At 42.0% G+C, this 25959-nt stretch overlaps 1 protein-coding gene across 6 annotated transcripts in view; it reads left to right on the forward strand.

Moving 5' to 3' along the window:
• GPR137B (G protein-coupled receptor 137B) overlaps nucleotides 1-25959 on the forward strand; it is a 28529-nt gene that overhangs the window by 1779 nt on the left and 791 nt on the right. For 2 of the 6 annotated variants that reach the window (XM_051783212.1, XM_051783213.1), the window contains 6 exons: nucleotides 392-838; nucleotides 9429-9478; nucleotides 15316-15538; nucleotides 19337-19490; nucleotides 21506-21630; nucleotides 24471-24595. In XM_051783212.1, the coding sequence (XP_051639172.1) occupies nucleotides 470-838; nucleotides 9429-9478; nucleotides 15316-15538; nucleotides 19337-19490; nucleotides 21506-21630; nucleotides 24471-24595 (1046 nt within the window). In that variant the 5' untranslated portion in view covers nucleotides 392-469. Of the gene's footprint in view, nucleotides 1-119; nucleotides 839-9428; nucleotides 9479-15315; nucleotides 15539-19336; nucleotides 19491-21505; nucleotides 21631-24470; nucleotides 24596-25959 lie in introns of those variants that run through there. The other 4 variants (XM_051783216.1, XM_051783217.1, XM_051783215.1 and 1 more) reach the window with 4 other exon arrangements.

Below are 25959 nucleotides of genomic sequence, written 5' to 3' on the forward strand. Positions count from 1 at the left end.
TAAATGAAGTACTTGTTAAACAGAAGACAAGACAAAAAAAAAATACTACAAAGATACAGTGTGGCTGCCACTGGGAAAATGTCAGGTACTTGCTTCTTGTAGAAAATAGAACATTACTTAACTGATTTAAAATCCAGATAATTTTCCTTTGAAAAAAATCACCAGTAAGCTATTCAGGGGCTGGTGGATTTCTTTGTTTCTTAAGGACGGTAAAGATTTGTGCAGAGACATCAGCAAAGAGCAGCTTTCTGAGCTGTTCCCTGCCAATTGCTGACAAAGGCAGTCCTAATGAATCATTCTGAATTGTGATCATGTGCTACCAGCCCACAGTGAGCTGCCAAAGAGGAAGTGCAGCTTGTTTTCTTTCATTTTCTTGATTCCTATGCTGTAGGAAGATGAAAGGAGAAGGAGGAGGAGGCAACAGCGGCAGCCAAACTTAATAAATAATTCTGACGATTCCTGATATCAAATGGAGGCCCCAGAGTGGGACCCACTGAAAAATGACACCCTTCCGCCGACCCTGACGCCAGCTGTCCCTCCGTATGTGAAGCTGGGCCTGACCATTGTATATACTGTTTTTTATTCACTGCTTTTTGTGTTCATCTACGTTCAGCTCTGGCTGGTTCTTCACTACAGGCACAAGAGGTTCAGTTACCAAACTGTCTTTCTGTTTCTGTGCTTGTTTTGGGCCTCTCTTAGGACAGTGCTCTTTTCATTTTACTTCAAAGACTTTGTTACAGCAAATTCTCTCAGCCCCTTCATCTTCTGGCTTCTCTATTGCTTCCCAGTCTGCCTCCAGTTTTTCACCCTGACCCTGATGAATCTTTACTTCACACAGGTAAGCAACAGATATTTGATTGATTAAATCTGACAGAATGGTAAAGCAGTATTTTGTAAGAATCATGAGAAAAATGTAATTTACAAATCTACCTTGGCAATGCAAAAAGCACATTTCGGTTGTTTAGTAGTTTATTTTAACTTTTGATCTATTTGCAAGTGATCGATGTTACAATGAAACTGAAGCCTGAAGTGATCATTGCAGGAATGGCAATTAATATATCTACTGTCTATAAAATGGGTGTCATTTAATTTAAAGGTTTAGGAAAAAATGTGTAGGAGAGCTTGAAAACTGGACACCCAAAATGCCATTCTATTATTATGCTTTATTTTTGTTGTTGTTATCATTAGACTTTATAAACCTCCTGACTTACCAGACTTGATGTCTGTGTGCAGTCAGAATTGTAATTTCTGATTTTGCCAGCAACCCCCCTCCACATTCTAGTTTTACCTAAGTTAGCTAGCAGGTTTCTGAGTGAGATTTCTATGTGTATCACAATTAAAACTGTTGATCAAGTCTTACTGCAGACTCAAATTTCTGTAATTATCAGTATTACAAACAGATTTGAATCTGGACCCCACTAAGTGTTAAGTGCTGTACAGAGATACACCCTCTATTTCAAGGACTCTCTGATATAAAGGTAAATTAACTGTACAGTGAGGTAAAGGGATATAGTATCATCATTTCAGAAATAGCTCCTGAGAGTTTATCTGTGCCACTGACAGCTAAGGAGCCAGATGAATTAGGCTGCACAGTGCTCCAGGTTGCTGCAGTTAGAATTGCTTGGAAATATTTATGGTGAATTTGGATATCTTGCACTGGGCTGCAGGGTGGGATATTGACATGCTGAGGCAAAGAAAACCTGCTGGGCTTGCCTAAGATCGCACAGGAAGCTTGCAGGAGGGCAGAGACTGGGTTCTCTATCTCCTCAATCCCACTACAGTGCCTGGAGCAGGATGCCAAGCCTGCACCCAGATGACCTTTGTCAAAGTCCACTTTCTCAGTGCAGGAGCAGTTGGTCAGGAGAGCATCAGCCAGCCCTGGAGCACACCAGGCAGTGCTCAGGATGCTCTGGGAGTTGCTGTGTGCCCCACTTGGAACCAGCTTGGTACCTGGGTCTGGATGCTTCTTTAGTCCCCATGGTGTTTAACAGTGCCTCTGTGGTGATGCCAGGCCTATCAATTCTGAACAGCCTGTCTGGAGAGATGAGCTGCTTGTAAGACCTGCCATCCCAGACCTGAAAAAGCAACAATGTAAGCATGATAACTGTAAGAAGATCACTTGAGTTGTAGAGGGTATTAAATACTTAGAACCACATACACAGTTTTGAGCTTAGGTTTAGTGTTCTGGATTCAGTGTCTGAAACACCTGTTAACTCACCCTGTTCCACTCCCTGAGACTTGAGATACATTAAGGGATTACAGAAACCTTTCATCTACATGCTACTCAAATCCAACTCAGGCATGTGGTGACCTTTGCTTTATCCCATAGCTATGGTGAGAGTTATTTGATAACTGCACAGTTTCCCAGGGCCAAACGTCCATCATCACACAGTCCATCTCCATCATAGTGCTGGGATTAAGTCGTAGCCTTAAATCAGATCCTTCCCTCAGACACACTTGAAGGGCTGCCATGGAAGTCTGCAGGCAGAATGCAGCATCCTGGCTCTTGGCCAAGAGAAGCCGAGACCGGTGTGAGCACAGAGAGACACAGCAGTCTCTCATTAGAGTGTCAGCACTCAGGAGGCTTAGTGTTGTGGGTAACATTCATTTCGTCTGAGGAAGATCTAAAAAGAGAGCACACAGAATGCACACATATGTTCTTTCAACTTATTTTTAGCATTGCTGCCTGATAGTATTCAGGAAGCACAAGTCGGTGGTTGGAAACAGAAAAAATGCTTAGGCAAATGTTCTGCCTTTGAGACAATTCCTGCTTTGTCAGCCTGAGTCCTCATGATCTTCTAAGCCCCTCTGCTAAAGAGTGTAGTAGTTACCTATCTTGAAGGCTGTTGTGAGTCTTTTGAAACAATATTTGCAAGACACATTCAGAGTTTGTGATGTGCATCATAATCTTTAAATACTGTGGGCTAGTATAGATAGGCATAAGATTAGTATTGTTGTTTGCTCTAGAGCTGCTTGCTGTCAGTGAAATCTCATCTCAAATATCTCCCCAGATGAAACAAAGCTTTAAGAAATACAAGTACAGTCGTTGTAAAAATATAATATGACACAGAATAGGTGCACATATTTTTAATTCACTGCTATTAATTCTTTACTTCTAACCATTAAAAGGTGGTTTGGCTTGAAATTCAGCATCTTGTATTTAATGTGCATCTAGCTTTCCACAGTAGGCAAGCAAGAACTAGTGTGAAAGGGGTGGGGAGAGTAAATTTTGTTTTCAGTAATGGCTTATAACTTCACAGACCTGTTCAGAAACAACTTTTGTCCTTTTAGTCTCTAGAAGGCAGGCAAGAAGGGTCTGCAGCTGTGTCTCCTTGCATGAAAACCTTGCTATTTCACTGGTGCTTAACTAGAGGGAAAGAAGTGAACTGCGTATAGGATAGGGATAGAGGACTGGAAGACACCCCATGGGTCTCTGGAATTTGCAGGTATTTATTATCTACTGTACAGCACCCACCATTTCTATATGTGGCGCTGCTAGGGAAACTTTCAAACATAGATGTGAGAAGGAAAAAAGTTATTAAAAAATACTGCAAATCCTCCTGGCCAAACAAAAACCCTCATTTGGCAAGTACCTGAGGGTATTTTTCAGAATAATAAGCACCTTTGAACTTGACAGAAAGTTAGCCACAACTATTCTCTTTTTTAATAGGTATTCCAAAGCAATAGGGAAATTTTAACTGTGTTTTATGTGTAGCAAGACAAATAAGCCCTGATGACATCAGCACAGCGGAGTTTTGTTCCCAGACTTGAGCATCAGCAATTGCAGCAGAAGAAGCTGCAATGTGTTGAGGCAGGTTGCTAAAGCAGGGGATCTGTGGGCAAAAGGGAAGTTAGAATCAAAATAGATTTAACCCAGAACAAGGGATCTTTGGATTAAGAGCCAAGTTCAGGGTCTTTTGCTGACCCAAGTTCAGGGTCAGTTTTAATGCCCTGCTTAAGGCAGAATAGAAAAGGTGCTGCAGATATAATATTAGCTCCTCTCAGAAATATCATACTGGAGAAAATTAATGTGATTTCTAATGAAATAACTGAATATATTAGAATCTATTAATCCTGTGTCTGTATTCATTCTCTTCTAAAGAAAAAATAATAATGTGACCTATCTTCTCAAGGGGGTAGACCCTCTGTCTACTTGAAAATCATTAAAGTAAATCTCAACTGAAGGTGAGATCCAGTGGCACTTCTGTAAAACAATAGCACAACAACAGCAAGTGACTGCACTGTATCAAGCCACAGCAGCTCCGTGATCCTGATCCATCAGATAAGGAGTTGAAGTGTGAATTTCCACCTAGAGAGACCAAAAATCCCATAGATATATTTGCCTTACATGTGCAGCTTCCATGGGTTTATTTTGCTGCTTGATAACATACTTTTCATTTTAAAGTGGAAAAGACAGTGAGGATCCTAGGACTCTTTTGTTGATCTTCCCTGCCCCTGACAAGGGGAGACGGAGTTGAGTCCTCAGACTTTACAGTTAGTGCTGTGGGCAAAAGAGTAAAGAGGCTCTGGGAAACAAAATTAGTTGCTTTTTTTGGTGCATGTGAGCGGTGGGCAGAAGGACTTGCTTCACTTTGTCCTGTTTGCTCAGACTTCGCATTTCCCTGGGGAACAGAATACAAATGAAGCAGGAGGGAGGCTAGGATGGAGGGTTACAGACTCAAAGAACAAGGTCACGGCCAAAGACCGTGAGCTATAGAGGACACTGAAAATCCCAGACCTCTGCTGTGGCCAGGCACAGCAAACAGTTTGCTGGACTGTAGATTTTATCATTAGGTTGGGAACTTCTCCAGGACCTAGAGAAAGTAGTGCTGAGCTAAAGAGGTGAGAGACTGTATGGGTGGAGAAGGGTTGGTAGGCAGATTTTACCCCTCCTTCCTCCTCCCTAACCATCTTCCCTTTTCTCTGGCATCCACATTGAGAAGCTTACCCTGCCTTCCAGGCAGAGCTGATAAAATCAGGGACTTTCAAATCAAGATAAATTGTACAGAATAAGACAGTTCAGAGGGGAGCTGGCCATGCCAAAACTGCCTGGCAGGGTGGGGTAGAAACAGCGCAAGGCTTTTGGAGAGTTTACATGTGTCTCAGTGGAACTGGGGTACATGTTAGCTCTGGGAGGAAAATTAAGGGAACTTCTCATACTCTAATTACTGAGGATAGCATTTCAAAAGTTCTCACCAGTGAGAGAACAGAGAGGCCTTTTTATTTAGAGAAATATTTATTTTTTTTAGTAGAAATAAATAAACCATGTATTATAAAGCTTATTATTAATTTAAAGCATGCTTTAGATGTACATAGAACTACACAGGAGTCTAACTACGCATGGTAAAGCATCAACAAATATATTTGCTTTAAAATATTGTCCTTATTATTGTATCTACAGAAGACAAATTGCAACTGCAGACTGGCTGGCTGTCAGCATCTGACATGAAGAATGAGATCATTTGACTTGGAAAATAATTTGATAGGAAAGCTATACATGAAAATTTACTGTGGCTGTCAGCCCCACAATCATCCCTGTCCTTTTAGGACTATTTTTACCAACTTACAGAAGAGCCAATGTGGTAGTGAGTCATGTTGCCCATGTCTGTAGGCCTTACAAACTGTGCAGAGTTTAGAGAGCAGAGAGAAAACTTGCCTATTTTGGGAAATCTGAACCGAATGAAAGAATGAATATGGGAGAAAGAGAGAAAGGGGAAGGTGGGCCTTGGCCTGGAAGATACACAGCAGGAGAAAGGTACATGTGTTGTTGATGAGGGTCTCTGGGCCTTCATGAGGTTGTAGCAGATTTTCAAGGTTCAAAGAGAAGTTTGCATGGCCTATGAAAGAGGAAGAGAGGAACCATGTTGAAAGTAACTGGGAAGGAAAAGTACATGCTATGCTTCTTATAGGGTTTTTGAAATGAGAACTGGTGAATAAAGCTGAACTTCATTCCTGTGCAGAGGGCCAGCTTGAGACATAGGCAAGTGCTTGTCACATACCTGAGGCTTTTTGGTGAGCTGAGCTGTGGTTCCTTTGAGTGTGTACTGTAGAGGTTTGTGCCAGCGTCACTTCCACTAAATCAGAGCATGGACCTAAAATTTCTCCCGGGAGATTTTCTTTTTCTTTTGGGAATATCTGACTTGGCTTTGACACCAGTTTCATTGATACTTGTAGGGCCAAAGTGGCTCCTGATTGACGTTCATAACCGTAGCTGGAACCCCCATCAGCTAAAACAACTTGACCCTGTTCGCTTATTCTTCTGCCCAGCAGCTCTGCAGAGCTCTCTGCAATCGAGCAGCTGATGGGCTCCCATGCCATCCCCACTGCTGGGGCCTGGCAAAATGCCTTCGAGGTCAGCTGTTTACATCAGTTCCTGCAATGGGAATTTTCCCTGGCTGTATGAAGAGCTTTTTGGACTCCTTTTGAACTGCTGCAGTTTTCTATGCCAGACATATACCTCAGGGGAGTGGAGGAGGGAGTGTGAGAATCTCGTTTGAGGTTTCCAATCCTTTGGCAGAAACAAGGAGTCAAAACAGGATATTTCCCCTTCAAAAAACAAGCAAAGGGGGAAATACTTTTAAGAAGAAAAAGTAACCCTTTAGACATTAGAAAATTAGCAAGGATTTTCACTGAGTTTTCCATGTTACTGTTCATCTTTGGGCTCTCTGAAAGATTGCTTTAGAAGAGCCTGCCTTCTGCTTGCTGTTTATTCTATTCTTAGGAATAGTCTGGTTTGCTCTGGTTTGCTGGAAGACTTGCTTATATGACTCAGATATTGACTAGAAGCTTTCTCAACACTGCTGTGGGGAGGGGCCATTGAGCAACCAGTCTCTTGAGCTAAGTGCCTGTTAAAAGCAAAAAGCTGCACCTACGCATGTAAGGTATATTGAGATCAGCTTCTGACATCCTTACTCCCACTGAACAGCCCTTTAATTTCTGACAATCACATTGCTTCTAGCAAGGCTACTCATGAACTAAGGCCCCATCAGTGTTTAAGCAAAGGTGGCAGAAGTTGGCTGCCTGTGTTTCTGCCTAGCAGTGAATTGGTCAGAACTGTCCATATTGTAGCTTTTATTCTATACAACATTCATTTTCGGTACAGTGTTTCTTTCTTAATGGTCATTTTGCTCTGATAAAATTCAGAACATTTATGGTTGACAGGTCCACCAAATATAGAATCACAGTATCAGCTGTTTTGGTGATCTTGAATCTGGAGATCCTGCTGGATCTGCAGCAGGGTCATAGTATTTAGTTTTAGCTAAGTTATCCATGGAGATTTTGCTGGGAAGTGTAGTCTTGGATTGGTTTATGTGATAGGACTGCTCTGTGACTTTGTAGGGATGAGTGGATCATTTTTGGGGAACCACAGGAGATGGTATTTAGGAACTTGAAATTTTCTATGTTTTTTGAACTCAGAACAAATCATTACCCACTGGAAATTGCTTGTCTTTTGCAGTTCTTTGCAGAGGCGCTGAACTCTTCTGTTCAGTGCAACTCCTGAAAGCTGTCAAAATTAACGGTACAACATATGTGAGTAAGTGCTACTCACAACAGGTGAGAATTGTGGAATGGCCCTAGAGACAAGTTTTACTTGTTTAGTTTCATTGAGGTCAGGGATCTGTTCCCTCCTGCTTGCTCACAGTCTCTTCCAGAATAAGCAGGGTAGGAATTAAGTCTTGTACAAAAAGTATGTGGAAAGTGTTTTGAACCCCATGTCTTCTCTAAAAGTGACAGCTACTCTTTATGCACAGCAAAAATGCAGAATGTTCACAAGGCTTCCTGAACTTACATACTTACATACAACTTCCCGAACTCCTGTGAGATTTCATGACCCAGGAATTTGGAGAATGAATCACAAAAATCTTCCATAAGGGATACTGCCAGATCTATTTGAAAACAGTATCAATGGTTGCAGAATATTTTTAGAGATTTTTCTTCCCCCAAGTTTTCAATTTTCTTCTCAGCCAGCTAAAAAGCTTAGTGTTCTTTGCTGCTTCAGCTAGCGCTAAGCAGGCTGATGCGTCACAAAAAAATTTCCATGTCAAGGCAGCTGTTTATGGTGAATAGAAGTTAAATGACAAGTTGTTCCAGGAGCACTGGAACAAGTGGAGCCTGATTTTCTCCAGATCTATGTCTCATGATTGACTTTGTTTCCATAACTGGAGCATTTCTTACAATATTTTACTATGTGGACTCATATTGGGTGGTGTGTAGAATCGTTATGCAGGGCTCTCCTCACTGAGATCATAAATCAGAAGCATTTATAGAGTTTTTTCTTTCTTTAGAGTGACTAATTTTTAGGAGGGTGATAAAGGATCATGCTTTTGATACTTCAAGTATTTTCCCATCAATTCTCTGACAAGAGTATTTTAAGATTAGCAAAGGACAGATAAACAGATTGACAGGCAGACACATGCCTACACATACATTGTGATCATGTAAATCCTGTTTCCTTGGGAAAGCATGATAATCATAGCAAATATTATGCAAATGTTACTAAAGGGCATGCAAAACCAGGTTAAATGGATAAGGCAGGATAACTTGAGGAGAAAATGATTAGGAAACAACACAGAATAAGTCATACAGCATGGGGGTTTTGTAATACTAGCAATCAGTGTGCTTTGGTGTTGTTTTAAACAAACATTTGTAAGCTGAGTTTGTTTGGAAACCATGTTAGCTTGTAAAAAAAGTGATGATGCTTTCCTGTAATTTTTTAATAAACAAGATATAAAATATGGTAGTATATTTTTGTCTAATTTGTGATGATGGTTAAACACCTGTGGCTGATATTACCCAGCTACAGAAAACATGTCAGTATTTTGTCTTTTCTGTTACATCAGGCTAACTGCTGGGCCCAGTCTATCTCTGTAAAAGCGCTATATTGTTGTATAGTGAAGAGGCAGTCAGCAGAAACCAAATAATACCTTGGAGTGAAATAATGAGTTTGGTTCTCAGTGGCAACTTTTTGGCAATTGAGATAGATACAAATGTATATATCTAATTTAAGGCCAGGGTACTATGTTGGGCTCTACACAGAAACAGAGCATCGGACCTGGTATGAGTTGGTCTATGTGAGAGACATGGACTGCTAGGTTATGTAAGAGCCTATTATAATTTGCCTCTATGATTTTACTGGCATTGGTCCTCTTGTGAATACTGGTATAAAGGACCTTATTCCTAAACCAGAATAAGTGAAAATAATAGTGTAGATTATTTGTGCACAAGTACATCATGAACACTTGCTGAATGGTTTTAATACTTCACTTAAAGCTTGCCTGCCATGGGCAAGCAATCCATGCAAATCTGTTGTGTAATGAAACCTGTCATTACATTTCTTGTGACCTGTGAGACACGATTTCTGTGGATCACAGTATCTTTCTCTACTGACATATATGCTATGTTTGATGCAATATTTTTTTGTTTTGCAGGTGATTTTCAAAGCGAAGTCAAAATATTCCCCAGAGCTACTGAAATACAGGTAAGAACTCTGTAAACATTTAATGTGATATAGAAGAGTAGCCAAGCTCTTTGAGAAATGATACAACTTTTCTAATTTGTGACACTCATGTCTCAGCTATTCATATTTCTATACTAATGTTTTACAATGATGGTTCTGAGGTCAGCTTCTCCCTGTGACATTTGGGAGACTGTGTCCTTTCCCAACACAAGGGCCGTTTTAGATAGTCACGTATTTCAAAGGCAAATATTTCAAATGCAAGTGGAAAACACCCACCCTGGGGATTTGTTTACAGGTTCTTAACATTTGTATTGCCAGGTAAATTCAGATCCAGGGCTTTGGTAAAAGAAGCAGCGTGATGTATTTCTTTGACAGGAATGAGTAGGAGTGGGTATGTTTTAACACATGAGGTCAGGGGTAATAAGAGACTTAGAAGTTTTGGGAAGATTATAGAAGGATTGTGAAGGGAAAGAGCTAGAGAGAATGGATTCAAATTGATGGTGTGTTTGGGAGCTTACAGATAACCTCCCCTGACTCCATATAGTTGAGTTTATGGTGGCTTTGCATTTAGGTGGGGAGATTTGTTTGACATCTTGTTGAGCAGGAGGAACTCCCAGAAAGTACTTGAAAGTACACCAAATGACCAGAAAGCTAAGGAAGAGCTCAGTAAATTAAAGTTTATTGTGGCAATGACTAAAAACCTCAGTTGGGCAATGTTGTTTAGACAGAGGGGACGGAGAGAGGTTGTCACCATTCTAAAGGAAGAATTTACAATATGCATTCAGGATAGGAAAACAGAATAATTTGAAACTGAAATCTGACTTATTACTTGCTGACTGTTAGGAAAACATAAGTACTGTATCAACAGGGCAAATATTAACATTGTCCTTGCCCTAGAAAGTTTGTCATCCAATTGGTTTTGGTACAGCTGGAGGAGCAATCATCTGGAGCAAGTACTTCAGGAACCATGTCTGGTATAATGGCATTACAAGTGAGAGCAGGCTTGGAGTGGGCTGTGCTTGGTCTGGTGAGGGCATGGGACATGCAGGGTGTGATGGCTGCCTCAGGAGTGTGTACTTTAGGCTGAACCACATCTTTGAACCCCCCTTTGCATTCTGTGGGGTTTCTATGGGCAGGAAATCCAGGAGTATGGGCTGGGAGACAAGCACAGTACTCACTGAACTGGTCCCAGCCAGCTCCCAGGGCAAGTGTGCCAGCCCCTGATGGTGCACACAGGCAAGAGAAACAGAGCATCGCTTTGCACAAAACCTGGGCTGCAGGTCAGGGTGGTATAGGACTGTGTGGACATGTTCCTGGATGGCTTTAGAGGTGAGAGCTAGAAGCTTTGAACCTCATCCATTACCAATACTTGTATCAAGGCTTTATTCCTGAAAGCTGCTTGAAAATGTCTTTCTTGAGGCAAAGCGAGCTTGTGATATTTAGTCAATGCCTATGAAGTGACTACATTAGCACCCTGCATGTAGCTCTTGTAGTGTTTTCTTTCCTAAATACTTATTATGTATTGTGACTGGAATTACTCATGCACAGTCTACCCTCCCCACAATTGCTCCATGTCCACCCTGACTCTTGCCCACTGCATTTCTAATACAGATCATTCTAGGATATGGTATAGTTTTTCTTTCTTATTCATCTCTGTTGGTGAAGGTTTTCAGTTGTATTTTGTTTTAATATCTAGATCTATCAGCATGAATGTCTAAAAGAGCATATAAATAAAATTGACCTCACTTCCTATCTTATCCTGGACAACTGAAGTGATGTAAGACATGCGCACCCACAGCTGATGTCCTGAACCTTAATTGTAACAGGCTGGTGAAAGATGACTGACTCACAGAGTGGTTTGGGTTGGAAGGGACCTTTAAAGATCATCTAGTCCAACCCCTGTCCTTTGGGCAGGGACATCTTTCATAAGATCAGGTTGGGAGGGAGAAATGGGTGATGGATCATAGAAAGATCCGAGGCTTACAGACAGGTCTGTAGTCTGTACTTACTGAATCTGATTTTTCTTCATTTCTGAATTTACACTCTGATTTCCCCCACCCCCTCCCATTTTCTTTAATAATTATCAGACTTTATTGCCTGGTATTTGCATTTTGCAATAGATAATGGCAACACAAATGGGACAACTGCAAGGTAGGACTGTGGTCTGTGTATTGACACAGGTCTCAGAAATCAGAATTATTTTAGGTACAAAAAAAAAATTGATAAAATTCTATCAGGAATCCAGAATTTTAAGCAAACTTTACTCATCACAGCCTTCATGATGTTAGTAAGAGAGCTCAGGGTAAAGCCTGTGCCAGCCCAACTTGATATTTAAACAGTACCTCTGCATGTCTCCCTGGGCTTGGATATTTCTTACTGTCACTGGATTTGGATGAGGTTTGCTGTGCTATGTGTGCATGTGCAAGCCTCAGACACTGCATGGTTTTAGAGGAAACCACATACAAAATGCAGTAGTTGCAAACAGATTTTCCTGTTAAACAAGGGAAATCTCACTGCATTTATCTGAGGCTTGATTTTAAGCTCAAAGAAAAACTTATGGGTGCCTCCAGCCTGCCATAGAAAGAAGAGAAGACTCTGGCACATGCCTTCCTCAGCCAAACCAGATTACACACAGCTCCTTTAAAGGGACTATTCCCAAAGTGGTGATTAGGCACAATAGGCTTTCGAACTTTCACTTGCACTTTTGCTGATGCAATCTGGAAGCACCTCTCCTGTCCCACTTTTCTGTTTTCTAAAAAACTGCCTATGCTTCTTAATGCCTTGTAGGTGCCCTTGTAGTTGAGCTGTAAAGATACTTTCTACCTTTAATCTGCAGCTGCTGAGACCCTAAAACTGCCCTGAGACACCCTGCATCTCCATCAGTGCTTATTCATAAGTTCAGCAACAATACTTCTATTGTCAAATCAAGCAGCCATTTCCCTGACACATCATGTTAATAAGGGGGCTGGGAGATCATTATGTGAAGAGCTGCACAAGTGACTGGCCATGAGAGCTCACCCTGGCACGTACAGGAGTGTGTGGACAAGAGAGCATGACAGTGCTTTAGTTCTTACTAAACTCTGTCAAGGAGGAGCCTGGCTTGGAAACCTCTAAGCCCTTGATAGTTGCAAACCAGCTTGATACTGCATGCAGGCATGCAGCCTGTGCTGCAGCAGGAGGCCCTTCTGACTACGATGAGCAAAAAGAGAGCAGGTACTTACTGTTGCACAAGCAAGGCAGCATGTAATAGTGTACCTTTCCCCATAAGCCCAAATTCCCACCAGGGGAGTAGAGATGAGACTGTTAAATAACCTCTGAAAGGGAAAGGAAGATACTTGACCACTATTTAAAGACTTTGAGACACTAATAAAAGCTGTAAATGTACCACCATTACAACTGGGAACTACATTGTCTGGAGGAAACCGTGTAAGAGAGGAGCTTCAGGACTGCAATGCTTCCAGCATTAGACTAGGAGGTTTGAAAAACTACATTCTCCTGCTGCTTATCCTAAAAACAGAACCCTGCCCTGGAAAGTTAAGAATGAGCACAATCTTCCCCTGAGAGGGAATTTCCGTTCCTGGCAAGGAAAAAACATCATCCTTGCTCACTGCCAGATATAACCATAAAGAAGGGCATTGATTCACAAGCAGCGGCTTTTGGGCTTTCAGTTCCCTCTGTTAGACATTTAAAAGGTCTCAAAGATATACACCCTCCTTTCTTGCACTCTGAAGAGAAGCCAGCTATGCTTCAGCTTTGTAGCTGCATTGATGCTAAACCAAAAGAATCACAGAATCACAGAATATGCTGAGTTGGAAGGGATCCAAAGGATCACCAAGTGCAACCCTTAGCCTTGCACAGGACCATCGCTGAGTCACACCATGTTCCTGAGAGCATCATCCAAATGCTTCTTGAAATCTGTCAGGCTTGATGCTGTAACCACGTCTCTGGGGAGCCTGTTCCAGTGCCCATATCCAACCTAAACCTCTCCTGGCACAACTTCAGGCCATTCCCTTGGGTCCTGTCACAAGTCACCACACGGAAGAGATCAGTGCCTGCCTCTTTGCTTCCCCTCACACGGAAGTTGCAGACTGCAATGAGGTCTCCCCTCAGTCTCCTCTTCTTTTTGGCTGAACAGACCAAGTGACCTCAGCCACTCCTCATAGGGCTTCCCCCCAAGGCCCTTCACCATCTTCGTCGTCCTTCTTTGGGCACTCTCTAATAGCTTAATATCTTTCTTATATTACAGTGCCCAAAACTGCACAAAATATTCAAGGTGAGGCTGCCCCAGTGCAGAACAGAGTGCAACAATCCCCTCCCTCGACTGGCTGGCGGTGCTTTGCCTGATGCGCCCCTGGACACCAGGGCACTGCTGACTCATATTCCACTTGCCATGTACCAGGATCCCCAGCTCCCTTTCTGTGGCACTGCTTTCTAGCATCTCATTCCCTACTCTGTCTGTATGTTCAGGGTTGTCCCTTCCCAGGTGCAGAATCCAGCACTTTCCCTTGTTGAACTTCATATGGTTGGTGATTGCCCAGTCTCAAGGTCTCTCTGCAGGACCTCCCTGCCTTTGAGGGAGTCAACAGCTCCTCCGAGTTTTGTGTCATCTGCAAACTTGCTTAGTATCACCTCCAGTCCTGCATCCAAGTCATTTATCAAGACGTTGAAGAGCACAGGGCCTAAGACGGAGCCCTGTGGAACCCCACTGGTGATTATAAATGAAAAGAATATGAATGTGTGAAAGAAAAAGATGCCCACTGGATAAAGTATTTTTAAACAATCAGAACTGGATTCCTCAGGGAGAATCTATATTTGCTGTCAGCCAAATTCCAAGTTCCCAGCAGGCATGAAAAACTGTGGCCAAAATCTCTTGTTCAGTGACTGCAGATTATGAACCTTATGAGTAATTGCCTTGGTCAGCAATGATAATGAAGTCAGCAAATACCTGAGATGGAAACATGCCTTTTTTTTTTTTTCCTTAAGTGCAAAGCTCCCCAGCCTGTGTAGGAGTAAAGAGGAATTAGAAGCAGCTTTCCTGGAGTATGTGGTATACTCATATTGCCAGGTATCAGTGCTGGGTAGATGGGAAAAAAAAACAGATGGAGAAAACCAGTCCAACTCCTGGGCTTATATTTGTCGTGTTTCTGTTCCAGCTCTGCTTCTGTGGTTGTGGAAATGAACCTTTCTTTAGGTAGTGATGGCAAAATGCCAACCCAGAGTCAATATGCATAGTTAAATTCATTGATGTCTCTTTCAAGAAGTTGACTGTGACCAAATTATTTAGGAAAAGGGAGGACAGAGAGAGATGCTATGAAACCAGTAACTCAGAGATTTTTCCTGCTGTTAGACACTTCCCTAATTTAATATGAAATCTGATGGCAAACATCAGCAGTCAGTGATGCTTCGCATGGCAGCAGTGATGTAGTAAATCCAATCCATGGTCAAAAACAGTCCATTCCATGTAATTAAACCTTTTGAAAGGTTTCTCCTGGCAGTGAGTATCCAGATGGCTTATGCTGTGTATGAAGTACACGCTCTAATTACATGTGTATTTAAAGCAGTTTTTAAGACCAGTGCTTTTGTATTTCTGCTGCAAACAGTCTTTCACATTTTGCTGCTTGATATTAGTTTTTTTTTCATTACAGCTTGTTGTGTAACTGTAAAAACATGTTTGAAATGAGCTAGGTTAATCTCTTCAGCAATCTGGAGCACTTTGATTTGGGCTCAGGCAGCTGGTTACTCTGTCAGCTGTGGCAGCCCAACACATGCAGATTTCATTGCTCAGAGTGCAACTTTTGTCTCATGACTGACACTTGCTGACCGACGACACTAAAATTGTTTTCTCCTCGCTCTCCCAGGTTGCCTCTCTACCTGGCTTCTCTTTTCATAAGTCTCCTCTTCCTCTTGGTGAATTTAACATGCGCAGTACTGGTGAGGACACAGAATTCAGAAAGAAAAGTCATTGTCTCTGTTCGGGTGGCAATTAATGACACGTTGTTTGTGCTGTGTGCTGTTTCACTCTCCATCTGCCTGTATAAGATCTCCAAGATGTCTTTAGCCAACATTTACTTGGAGTCCAAGGTAAGGTACATTTTCAGTTCTTTTCAAGTACCTTCTGAGAGACAAGGACAGTGTGATATAAAGCCACACAGTTCTTTAGATTCCCTGAGAGCTGGAGGCCTTAAACTTCACAGCTATCACTTGGCCGGCCATCCTGTTCAATATATGAATTAAATACTAAGTGGTATCAAGGGAGCTTCTGGCTAGCATTAGAAATCCCAAATATTTTTGAGGCAGAGTTTGTAGAACTTATTGGCTGGAGTATATCACAGTTCTTTTTCAAGTGGATACTGCTTTCTCCAGATCCCTGTCTGAAGACCAGTTCATTTCAGTATTGCTAAATAGAAGTGGCCTATACTTTGGGATCCTTCAGCTTGTCAAATCATTGATTAAGTTAACTGTCTAGGGTAGCAGCATGCTGAAGATAAGCCAGAGAAATATGAATCTCCCTTTATACATTTGTGTATTGTCCTATAGATAATGAAAATATGTTTTAGAAGACTTAATACATTATAATTTAGCCAACTGGGGAGAAGGGATAAAAAGTTTTCCCTATTACTTTACAGAACATTCTTTAAAGAAATAATGTTAGTTTTACAGCTTTGAACACATTAAGTGGTCAAGGAGCTGGGTGGGATCACATGAGCATGCAGGATTTATTATATAATCAGTGAAGATGTTTTGTATCTATAAATAATGAAACAGGGCTCTCAAAGGTCCTTGCATTTGCAGTAGACAGTTAAATCTTAAATTATTAGTTTAACTAATTGCCATTACCACAACGAACCTTTGAAAAATGTTTCAGCTGTTATTTAGAAAATCTGATAATAAAATTCCTCTCTCCATTTACTTAATCCGATGAAATAAGTACATTTCCTGTTTAATCAAATCTGGCCGTACTGCACAACAACTGAAAGTTCAGGGCTGAATAGAAGATTTAAAAACACGGCTTAGTTTGTTTTGTTTCTTTCAAACCTGTCATTTGCTGACCAAAGGGCACGGGCAGTGGATTATTTTTACTAGTAAAAAGAGTTTTTCTGCTCCTGCAAGTCACAGAAATATAAATCTCTGTAAAAAAGCAGTGTTAACCTAAGGGAGGCTTTGGTAGACTACTTTGTTCCATTTCCTCCTCCTACAGGAAACCCAATCTTCTATACTTCAAGCTATTTCACAAAACCCAAACAAAATCTTATATTATTGCAGACAGGAAAGGATAGAAGACTCAGCTGAAGAAAGTTTGAACGTGGAAATGAGAATCAGAGGGTGCTTTGCTCCTTTCTGCTGGCCTGAAATGGGAGTTCCTCTTGGGGATTTCCAGTAGGGTTTGACTGCACATATTTTAGGGATATGGATGGCTGGAACTGGCAGTGAAAAAAAACCCTGCTTTTATCTGTTACTGCTATGCCAAAAAACTAACTAAAGAAGAAAAATCCATTCTCTGCAGTGATACAACAGAAATAATGTTGGAGATAAGGCATGCTCTGTGGTGCACGAAGATAGGCATCAGTGCTTCAGTGCTGATGGCCTTTTACTTGCATCTCCCATCTGCTGGCATGTACCATCTGACCACATGTGAAACCACATCCATCTCTGTGACCTGGCATGGGGGACCATCCTGGTTCTCTGTGCGAAGGCAACAACTGCACCAAGGAGATGCACAGCCCTACCCTTAGGTGCTGACTTGGGCCAGCTCTGTGCTGGCCAAAAGCATTCTGTTGTGGGACATGCTGCCAACTTGGGGCTCCCCCTCTTTTCTGCAGGGTCCTGTGGTTGAAAAAGGATTCCTCTGGCTTTACTTTCACTGCTGCGCTCTTACTTCCCTAGTCCACTAAGTATATTTGACTGGCAGCAAAACCAGGACACTTTTATCCCCTTTTTTGTATTTGGTGGGATGGAAGTTTGGTAAATCTCTAGCATATTTAACTATTAACTATTAAAGAATGACAGCTATGTCGGGAAATCTATTCAGGGAAATACTGACCCCGTTCTGCTCTTCACTTCTGCTATCCCCAGTCTGTAAATGCCACTGACTGGGATATGGTATGTGCCAGTCAGCAGCTTCTCTCTGCTCTCTCACCCTCCGTTTCCATGACAGCATCACTGACTTGTTAGTGTCGAAGGAGAACAGAGAAGTGCCTAGCAAACATTTCCTCTTTGAGGCATTTCTGGCTTTCTGGTTTTGTCACAGCTTTCACCACTGCCTACTATGGATCTGGCTTCAATTGCTGTGTAGCAGCAGCCTCTTGGCTCACTCCTGTCATGGCTGCAGGTTGTGGCCTGGTGAGAGGTGATAGTTCCAGCATGTTGTAAGCAGGAATTCAGAGACATTGACTGCACTGGGGATTCTGTAATACTTCTGAGCTTGACTGTTTCCTGAATCAATGCTATTTTGCTGGGAAAATAGGCAAGCTAGTTTTATGCAAGCTTTTCTGATTAATCCCTGAGCTACTCACACTCATTGGGGAGTGCAGACTGAGGAAATGGGTTGACAGAGCCACAGGAGCAATAGCCAGCAGCATGGGTGAGCAGCAATGGAGCCCTGGTAGTCTCCTGAAGGCCAGGAATTTAGGACATAGTGCCTTGGTGACTTTCCCTGATACTTCACTAGCTATTCTACTATGTCTGATTCACCTGCTACAACACTTTGGACCTTTACTCCTTGGCTGCAAACCTGGAAGCAGAATGTGTGAGCAGAGGGAATAGGATGCAGACTTTCCAGTCTCCAGCACTGGTATAAATAATACTGTGGTGGGAGGAGCAACTTGTCTCTTGGCCTCTCTCTCTCTCACAGAAATGAGAGGAACCTGTCCTCCTTGTGTGGGTGTTTGCCAGGAGGAGAGGGCAGGGCTAGTGAAGCAAAGGGAACTTGCTTCTAAAAGCACACAGAGCTTTAACCCATCTTCCCTCCTTTGGCTGGGCAAAGCACTGTTCCAGAGCTAACTGCAAAAATGTTGAGCTTCTTTCAAAGCCAGTCACATTTTTGTACATCTGCCTACTCTGTGATCAGCCTCATACAGATTCGTGTAGCCATGGCTCCTGGATTCCTGCCTTTCTTCCTGCTACAACTGCTGTGCTGGTTTCTCAGCCCCAGGCAGTGACCCTCTCCACATAACACAGCAGTCAGCTATCTCACTTACTCCTCTCACTGATGATTAGGCTCTTTTCCCTTCTCAGTCGAGTTTTCTCTCTAGGGCTTAGGAAGTGTTGTGATTTCACACTTGTAGTCCCATCCCTCCCCTTGTGCCCAAGCTGCCACTGAGACTGCCCTGCCATGGTCACTGCCCACAGGCCATGCTTCCACTTGGTCTGTCCCCTCTGTGTTGACATTAGTTAAGGCAGGATGTTCTGTTCCTGTCTGTGCTGTGTTTAACTGCTGACTGTTATGACCTGCTCTTTACTTAGGAAAGAGGAACATAGCAAGTAGTTGTAAAAAGATGCAAGGTTGCATCATGTTAGCTAGCCAGCACCTGATACAGGATGCTCTGTAGCTAATGCAGACCTGAAGGCTGAATTCTCTCGCTCCACCTGATACCAAGTGTGGTTCTTACGTGTTTTCATGGCTCTGAAAGTAGCACTTGTTCACTAAATTGTAGGAAGCAGTCGCAGCCCATTTTGCTAAGGGCTGGAACTGCTACAATTGCCTGGAAACCACTGTACCGACAAAATACAGGAATATACATAGTATAGGATATACTGACCAAACAAGGAGAGGAAAAAGTCAGTTGCATTAGACAGTGTAACAACCCTCGAAGTCCCTGGAAAACAATGTTGTTCTCAACTTCTCTTATGGATAATAACCTGTGTTTAAATCTCTTCCAGGGCTCATCTGTCTGTCAGGTGACAAGTATAGGAGTGACAGTTATACTACTTTATACCTCACGAGCCTGTTACAACTTGTTCATCCTATCGTTTTCCCAAACCAAGAAAGTCAACTCTTTTGATTATGATTGGTACAATGTATCAGATCAGGCAAGTATGAAAATATTTGCTAATGAGAAAATCTCATTCTGTATGTGATGATTGATTTCTTAAATGCTATGACAAGACGAATAAATATATTCAAGTTCTATTATTTTTTTCTTTTATTCAATACCCTAAGATTGTTTTGCTCCGGAAATGCAAATTTCTGGTGATTTTGGTATAAGGAGAATAAAAAGAAAGAAGTAATGACCAGCCAAATATTTTTTTTAATCAATTTTTTATTTACCTTGATCTTATTGTCCAAAGAAAAAGTACTCTTTATTAAAAAAGACAGGTATCTTGTCCATTATTTCTGCTTGAAGAAGCAGAAAAACAGTACTTAATTCCAGTGAAATGCTCAGTTCTGAAATTATCATAAAACCTCCCATTGCCATCCAGGCTGTGGAGCTATTTACCTTAATTCTGTCATTAGCATGACAATTTCTGTACTTTGAGGATAAGGCTAAGATTCTTCCTAACCTTTAATTACAAGTGACAATTTTGATTGAAAACTAATAGTGACAAAAACACTAAAGGAAATAACGGTGGATTTTTTTTTGAATTTTATGAAATTTGGACATCTAGCTTCTTTCTCTGCTTTGAAACATATAGTTAGGTCCCAGTATTTTTCCAGCTATGTCAAGGCTAGGCAAAATGGCAGGGCTGGGTCTGAATCATGAGTATCTTTTCTTTTGCCTCAAAATCTCAGACACTTGATGTCTCCCCACTCTCTCAGCAAGCACCTGCAGACAAAAAGCAGTGTTCCCAGCTGTGCAAGGGCCTTGTACTGCCAGGGTGGCCAAGCAAACCTGGAGCCATTAACAACTTTCTGTTAAGCAGTAGATAAAACTGTAATTCAGAAGTAGGTAAACAGTAGGATAGGATTGCCCAGGGGACCTCATTATGAGTTAGTTGAGCAGGGTCTGTCAAGGGACCTCTAATCAACCCTGCTGAGGGGTAGAGGAGGGCAGCTAGGAGTTGCCAGTCTGTGTAATTAAAATACACAGGTTTAGGCAGAAAGGCACTAGGCTCTGACTTGTCTCCTGAATCAAACATTTTCCCTCTTCTTGAGGCCTGGAGTGTTGCTGCTGCTCCTGCTGACCCCTTGCAGGGGACAATTCTTGTGCTGACTCCTGCAGTCTGGAGCAAAGGGGTTGGAACTTTATGGCCAGACGACTTGTCCTGTTTCTCTGGTGGAGACAGAAGTTGTTCATAGGGAGCTCAATGGAATGCTTTAGGCCTTGGGCCACTACTGTATTTTTTGAATGTCTGTGACATTAGAGCTGCATGAATTTTGGAGTAAATTATTTGAACTATATGTAAAGGGTCTGGAACACAGGAGCGGGTACTCAATTTGGTACTAGAATCAAAAGTAACTTTTAAAATTACAGCCCAGTGTTTGTACTTTGGTATAGCCTCAGGTCACCAGTCAGAAACACCCTTTCCTCTTCTGTCCAAAACACATGAAAGGACAGGATTTGCCCTCTGTTGCTATAGGGAATGGTGGAAATCTAGAGAGAAGATCAAAGGTAATGCTACAGTAACAGCAGGGTTATTCAAGCTTACAGTGTGCACCAATTTGAAGAGAGCCAACCCTTTCATTTTTAAAAGCAATGCCCTGGAACATTGATTGTTCCTTTACTATTATTCCCAGCTGTAAAAGGACTGGAAAACTAGTTTCTCATTACTGGATTTGGTTACTTAATCAAATGGTTGCTTGCTGGGCTTTTAGACTGGGAAGACCCTTGTATTAAACTTCGATTTTACTGAAAGAAAGATAGGAGGAGGAAGAAAGGTAGAAGGAAAGGGAAGTCATGTACCCAAGATAGCATATTGCTTTTTCTAGTATGCCTTTAATCATTAGCCAGGTTAATGTGACTCTACTGAATGGAATTTCTGGCCATATTGTCAAGCATTTCAGCCACTTAAATACAGAACTTCATAAGAAAACACATTGCATCCTGGACCTTTAAATGAGCCACCAATTTTATTTTTAAACACTTTTCTCTTTTACTTTTCAATAGGCAGATCTGAAATGTCAGCTGGGAGATGCAGGTTACATAGTATTCGGAGTGATCCTTTTCATCTGGGAGCTCTTGCCTACTTCCTTGGTTGTGTATTTCTTCCGTGTCCGAAACCCTACAAAAGATCTAGTAAGTGGAATGTGTTAGGGTATTTGTTAGTGTAATGTCCAGATAAGTCTGGAGGGCTCGGCTTCTGAAGGAGCTTTTGTTTATTTACATTCTGATTTCTCTTTTTCAAAGTGTCCTTGACAGAATAAAAGCAACCCAAACTTCCCACTTCTTTATGCTAACTCCTCATGAAAGAAGCTCATCAGATTTACCGAGGAGGAAGGCAAGGTGTTTCTCAGGCATTTTACCCTAAAAATCAGGAACCTTCTTAAATTTAGCGACATCTTTCCCTAAACTTAAAAGTTTCTACAGCACTTTACTGGAGTCAGTGGAAAAGGAGTTTGTTATCCAAACTTGGGATGTTTCATCACATGGCAGTGAAAACCGTTGTGTGCCAACTGTTCAATGGTATGTGTGAAATAAGAGACGGAATTATTTCAGCCATGGAATTGTTTCTAAGTCAAAGAGCAGTGGCCATAACAAGCACTTGGTGACTTTTTTGCTATTTTAGCAGAGCAGAGATTAAGGTGTGAGTTGTAAGCATAGTTCCCTGTAAGTATTCTTAATATCTAGGTAGTTAATATATGGACAAGCATCTTTTTATAGCTGTAGGCAATGTCTCCAGGTTAGCATAGGACATGCTGGCTGACAGGCACATGGGGAATACCAGCCGTGTGCTAGGATGACTGAGGTAGTGTCTCTCTTTGTGTAGGCCAAGCCAAACCAAAGCTAGTATTCCCAAAAAAAGATGTCAATGGTAAACACATAAGTAAGAGAAGCAAATAATAGAATAACTTTTTGGACAAGGTGATGGTTTTTATTATCATATGAACATTTCAGAGACAATGATGAAACCAAGCTGAACAAGAAAGTGATACCTGACGTTGCACTTAGAAACCCCAGGGACTCCAGTGTCCATCACCAAAAATACCTCAGCCCCACTTCTGCTTAGGACAGGACAACTGCCAAGACAAGAAATGTTTTTAAGTACAGCCCAGTGGTGCTGCTCTTCTAAAAAGTGACCACAGAGAGATCTCATTTTATTTAAACTGAGTTTAGTAAGGCTAGACCTGGTGGACAAGTTTGGATAGTGTGTGGGAGATCACAAGAGTATGAAAATAAGGGATGCGGTCTAATCACTCCTTTCAAGAAGCTGCTCATATGAAGACTGGGAATCCTACTCAAATAAGAGTTCAAATGGAGTCAGACAGTATTCTCACAAGTCAAAGAGCACTGCAGTAACACATATAACATTATATTTCTGCACTGTGATTTGCAGAAAGCCTTAAATTTCCAACTTCATAAAGATACAGTTCAGAAGAGCCAGTCAGTGATATCACTTCTTTCATAGGTACCTTTTTTTAGGGTAGACATTATCTGTCGTATGTGTTAGGTCATGCATAGATTTTTTTCTGCATATGACAAATATTAAGAGGAAAACCAGAAGCAACATTAGAATGAAACAAAAAATTAAGAGACTTTAGCAAGGGAAAACTGAACTTCAGTGCGAGGATGCCACAAGAGGGAGACCAAGGGCCGCAGGACTTTAGGCTAATGCGTTCAGGAGGCTGTTAACGGTTAAGTTGATACTTATTGAAAATACTTAGTCAGAAAGCATGGTGTTAGAATTAAAACAAACCCTCCTTCAGTTAAAAAAACCTTAACAACAACTTTGATTTAGTAAAAACCCAAAATATTCTTTATTTTTAATAAGGAAAAACCCCGAGAAATAGTTGTTCTTAGGTTTTATGTTTCATTCAGGACTTCAGAAACAAGAAGTTTGAGTAGAAGCATCCTGCGTTCAGTGTTGTTCAAACGTGAGGCTCCTTTCCACAGACGATTATAGCCTAGAAAGAGCTGTCTGCCAGCTTTGGTGCTTACACAGGGTCACTGCAGCGTGTGGCCCTTTGCCTTTCCTTACCTTCAGTCAGACAAATGTTGTAAATGGGCACACGACAGAGATGTACCTATCTTTACTTCATCTCTATCAAAGTTATTTAATATCTAAAATAAAGGGGGAGATTAATGCTCTCCTGCCTAAGGCCAGGGAGAAGATGTCTTCCTGGCTTATCCACAGGTGCAGGGAACCCTGTTCCCAATGGATGGAAGCAGTGGATCAGTGGATAAGGCTCAGCTGGGTTCTAGATGTTCCTCTGCACTGTTTCCAGAATCAAACTGACCTTTTGAATCTTGTATATCTTTTGTTTTGATTCATAGGGAAATAAAAGGAAAATGCTTTGTAAATAAAGGAGCTACATGTACACCCCTTTCTCTGTTTTATTAAAGGACCTGACCTTGGGCTTTGACCCTCACAGCACTATAGAGTAGATACTGAAATTGCTCAGCGAGGTCCTAAGGGATTTTTCAAGCACAGTTTCACCAAGCAGGGTGCCAAGCTTCAAATCATCCATCCCTGAGGCAAGGGACATAAGGCACCAGGAGAGAGTGTGACCAATGTGGGAGGTAAAATCAAATCTCTTTAGGTGTTTCATATTCTTCAGCTTCTCAGCTGCTTCCCTACTGCTCACTTCAAGTCAGCTGGCTAAAAGCACAAAGTGCCAAAGGATGGACAGAATTCAGCAGACAGATTAAACACAGACTGGAGGGTGGTTTCAGAAATGGGTCATGTGTTAAAAAAGAAATGAGGATAAGGAGAAGCTGTTGAGATCAGTAGACTATCATTATACTGATAGAGACATACAGAGAATGCAAAATTATTTCTATTGTGTACAGCAAATGTTAAATTGTCTGCTTTATTTTGGAAACCAGGAGGTAAGTCTGCAGTGACTTCGTTTAGAAGTCAAGCACCAAGAAGTTTATCCATCTGGTGCAAGTACTGACTGAGGTTTCCTTTCCCTCAGGCCAATGCAGGAATAGTCCCAAGCCATGGCTTCAGTCCCAGATCTTACTTCTTTGACAACCCTCGCAGATATGACAGTGATGACGATCTAGCGTGGAACATTGCACCACAGGGGGCACAGGGCAGGTGAGATACAAGAGGGAAGTGCTTACTTCCTGAAACAGAAACTGGAGGAGGAACAACTCTGACACACTGCAAAACACCGATGTAAATTGTCTAGCTGCAATTGTTGCATAAATCCCAGGGAGGGCGAGGGGAAGCAAATGGGGAAGTTGAAGTGGAAAAGTAGCACTGAGTGACTGTAGGGATCATTCACTAGAATGAAAACAGATACATAATTTAAGAATGGCAGGAGCATGCTGTGCTTTGAAAAATGCAGGTCAGATCTTTGGGTTGCATGTTTCACCCTCTGTTTCTTCCAGGAGTGGCTTTTAAGAAGTGCCATTTACTCATTCAAGTGTGTGAGCAATGCAGCCTAGAAAAACAGCTGTATCCCTGCTCAGGGGGAGCAGGAAAGAGCTCAACAGCACAGGCAGCAGCTTGTGATGGTGGCAGCGAGAAGCCTCTCAACTTAGGTTGCCCTGTAACATGGCTAAATGTCTTGAGGGGTACCTGAAATGAAAGGAGCATTTGCTTTCCCACATGCTGAAAGCTTAGGAAAATCCACCTAAGTGCTGAAACCCCACACCACTCAGAGCTGGCATAAAAATTCAATTTGTGCAACTGGGAGCTTTAGGTAAGGATTCCTGTCCAGGAAGGAGCAGCTCATGCCAACAATGATAGCACCTAATTCAGAGAAGGAAAGGCACTTCCAGGACTCTGTCCTGTTCTGAAAGGAGGCTCAGGCATTTGCTGTTCCTGTATCTACACAATGCCAGGAGTAGATTAGCATAATCACTCATCTTAAAATGCCAGCTAACTTGTTAATCATAGGTTACATACCCAGATCTAGTTCTTATCACTCATTTAGCTAAGACTGTGTGGTCACTGTCTCTGAGCCCAGACTATGGTTCAGTAAAGTTAAATACTCAGTATTTACAATTATCAATCATCCTACCCCTGCATTCATTAGTTTTTCACTTAGTAACTAGACCCACGAGGATGCTGGAGGTGGTGTTTGCCAATCTGGTATCCAGCTCAGAGCTAGAGGCACCGTCCCCTCCCACACAGAGCCATCAGGGAACCAGCCACACTGGTAACATGCACAGCCCCCAAGTGGGAACCAAGCCAGCCACATAGATTGTCTCACACTGCTCATGGGAGAAATGCCAGCACCCCAGAGCTGCTAACCAGTCACAGTCCCTTGGGCATGGACACAGGAGGTTTAGGTCTGTCACTAACAGGCCTCACAGTGCCAGGACTTGGCAGGGATGAGCAGCATCATTTCTGAGATTTTCAAACACCTTCTGGAACAATGAGTCAGAAAGGAAAGGGTCTTTAGTGAACTGGGAGAATCAGGAAACACGTAAGAAGTTGAGAACACTTGAGCC

The sequence above is a fragment of the Manacus candei genome, unplaced genomic scaffold (genome assembly GCF_025592945.1).
Source record: "Manacus candei isolate 608988 ecotype Guabito, Panama unplaced genomic scaffold, ASM2559294v1 h1tg000017l, whole genome shotgun sequence".
Taxonomy (NCBI): domain Eukaryota; kingdom Metazoa; phylum Chordata; class Aves; order Passeriformes; family Pipridae; genus Manacus; species Manacus candei.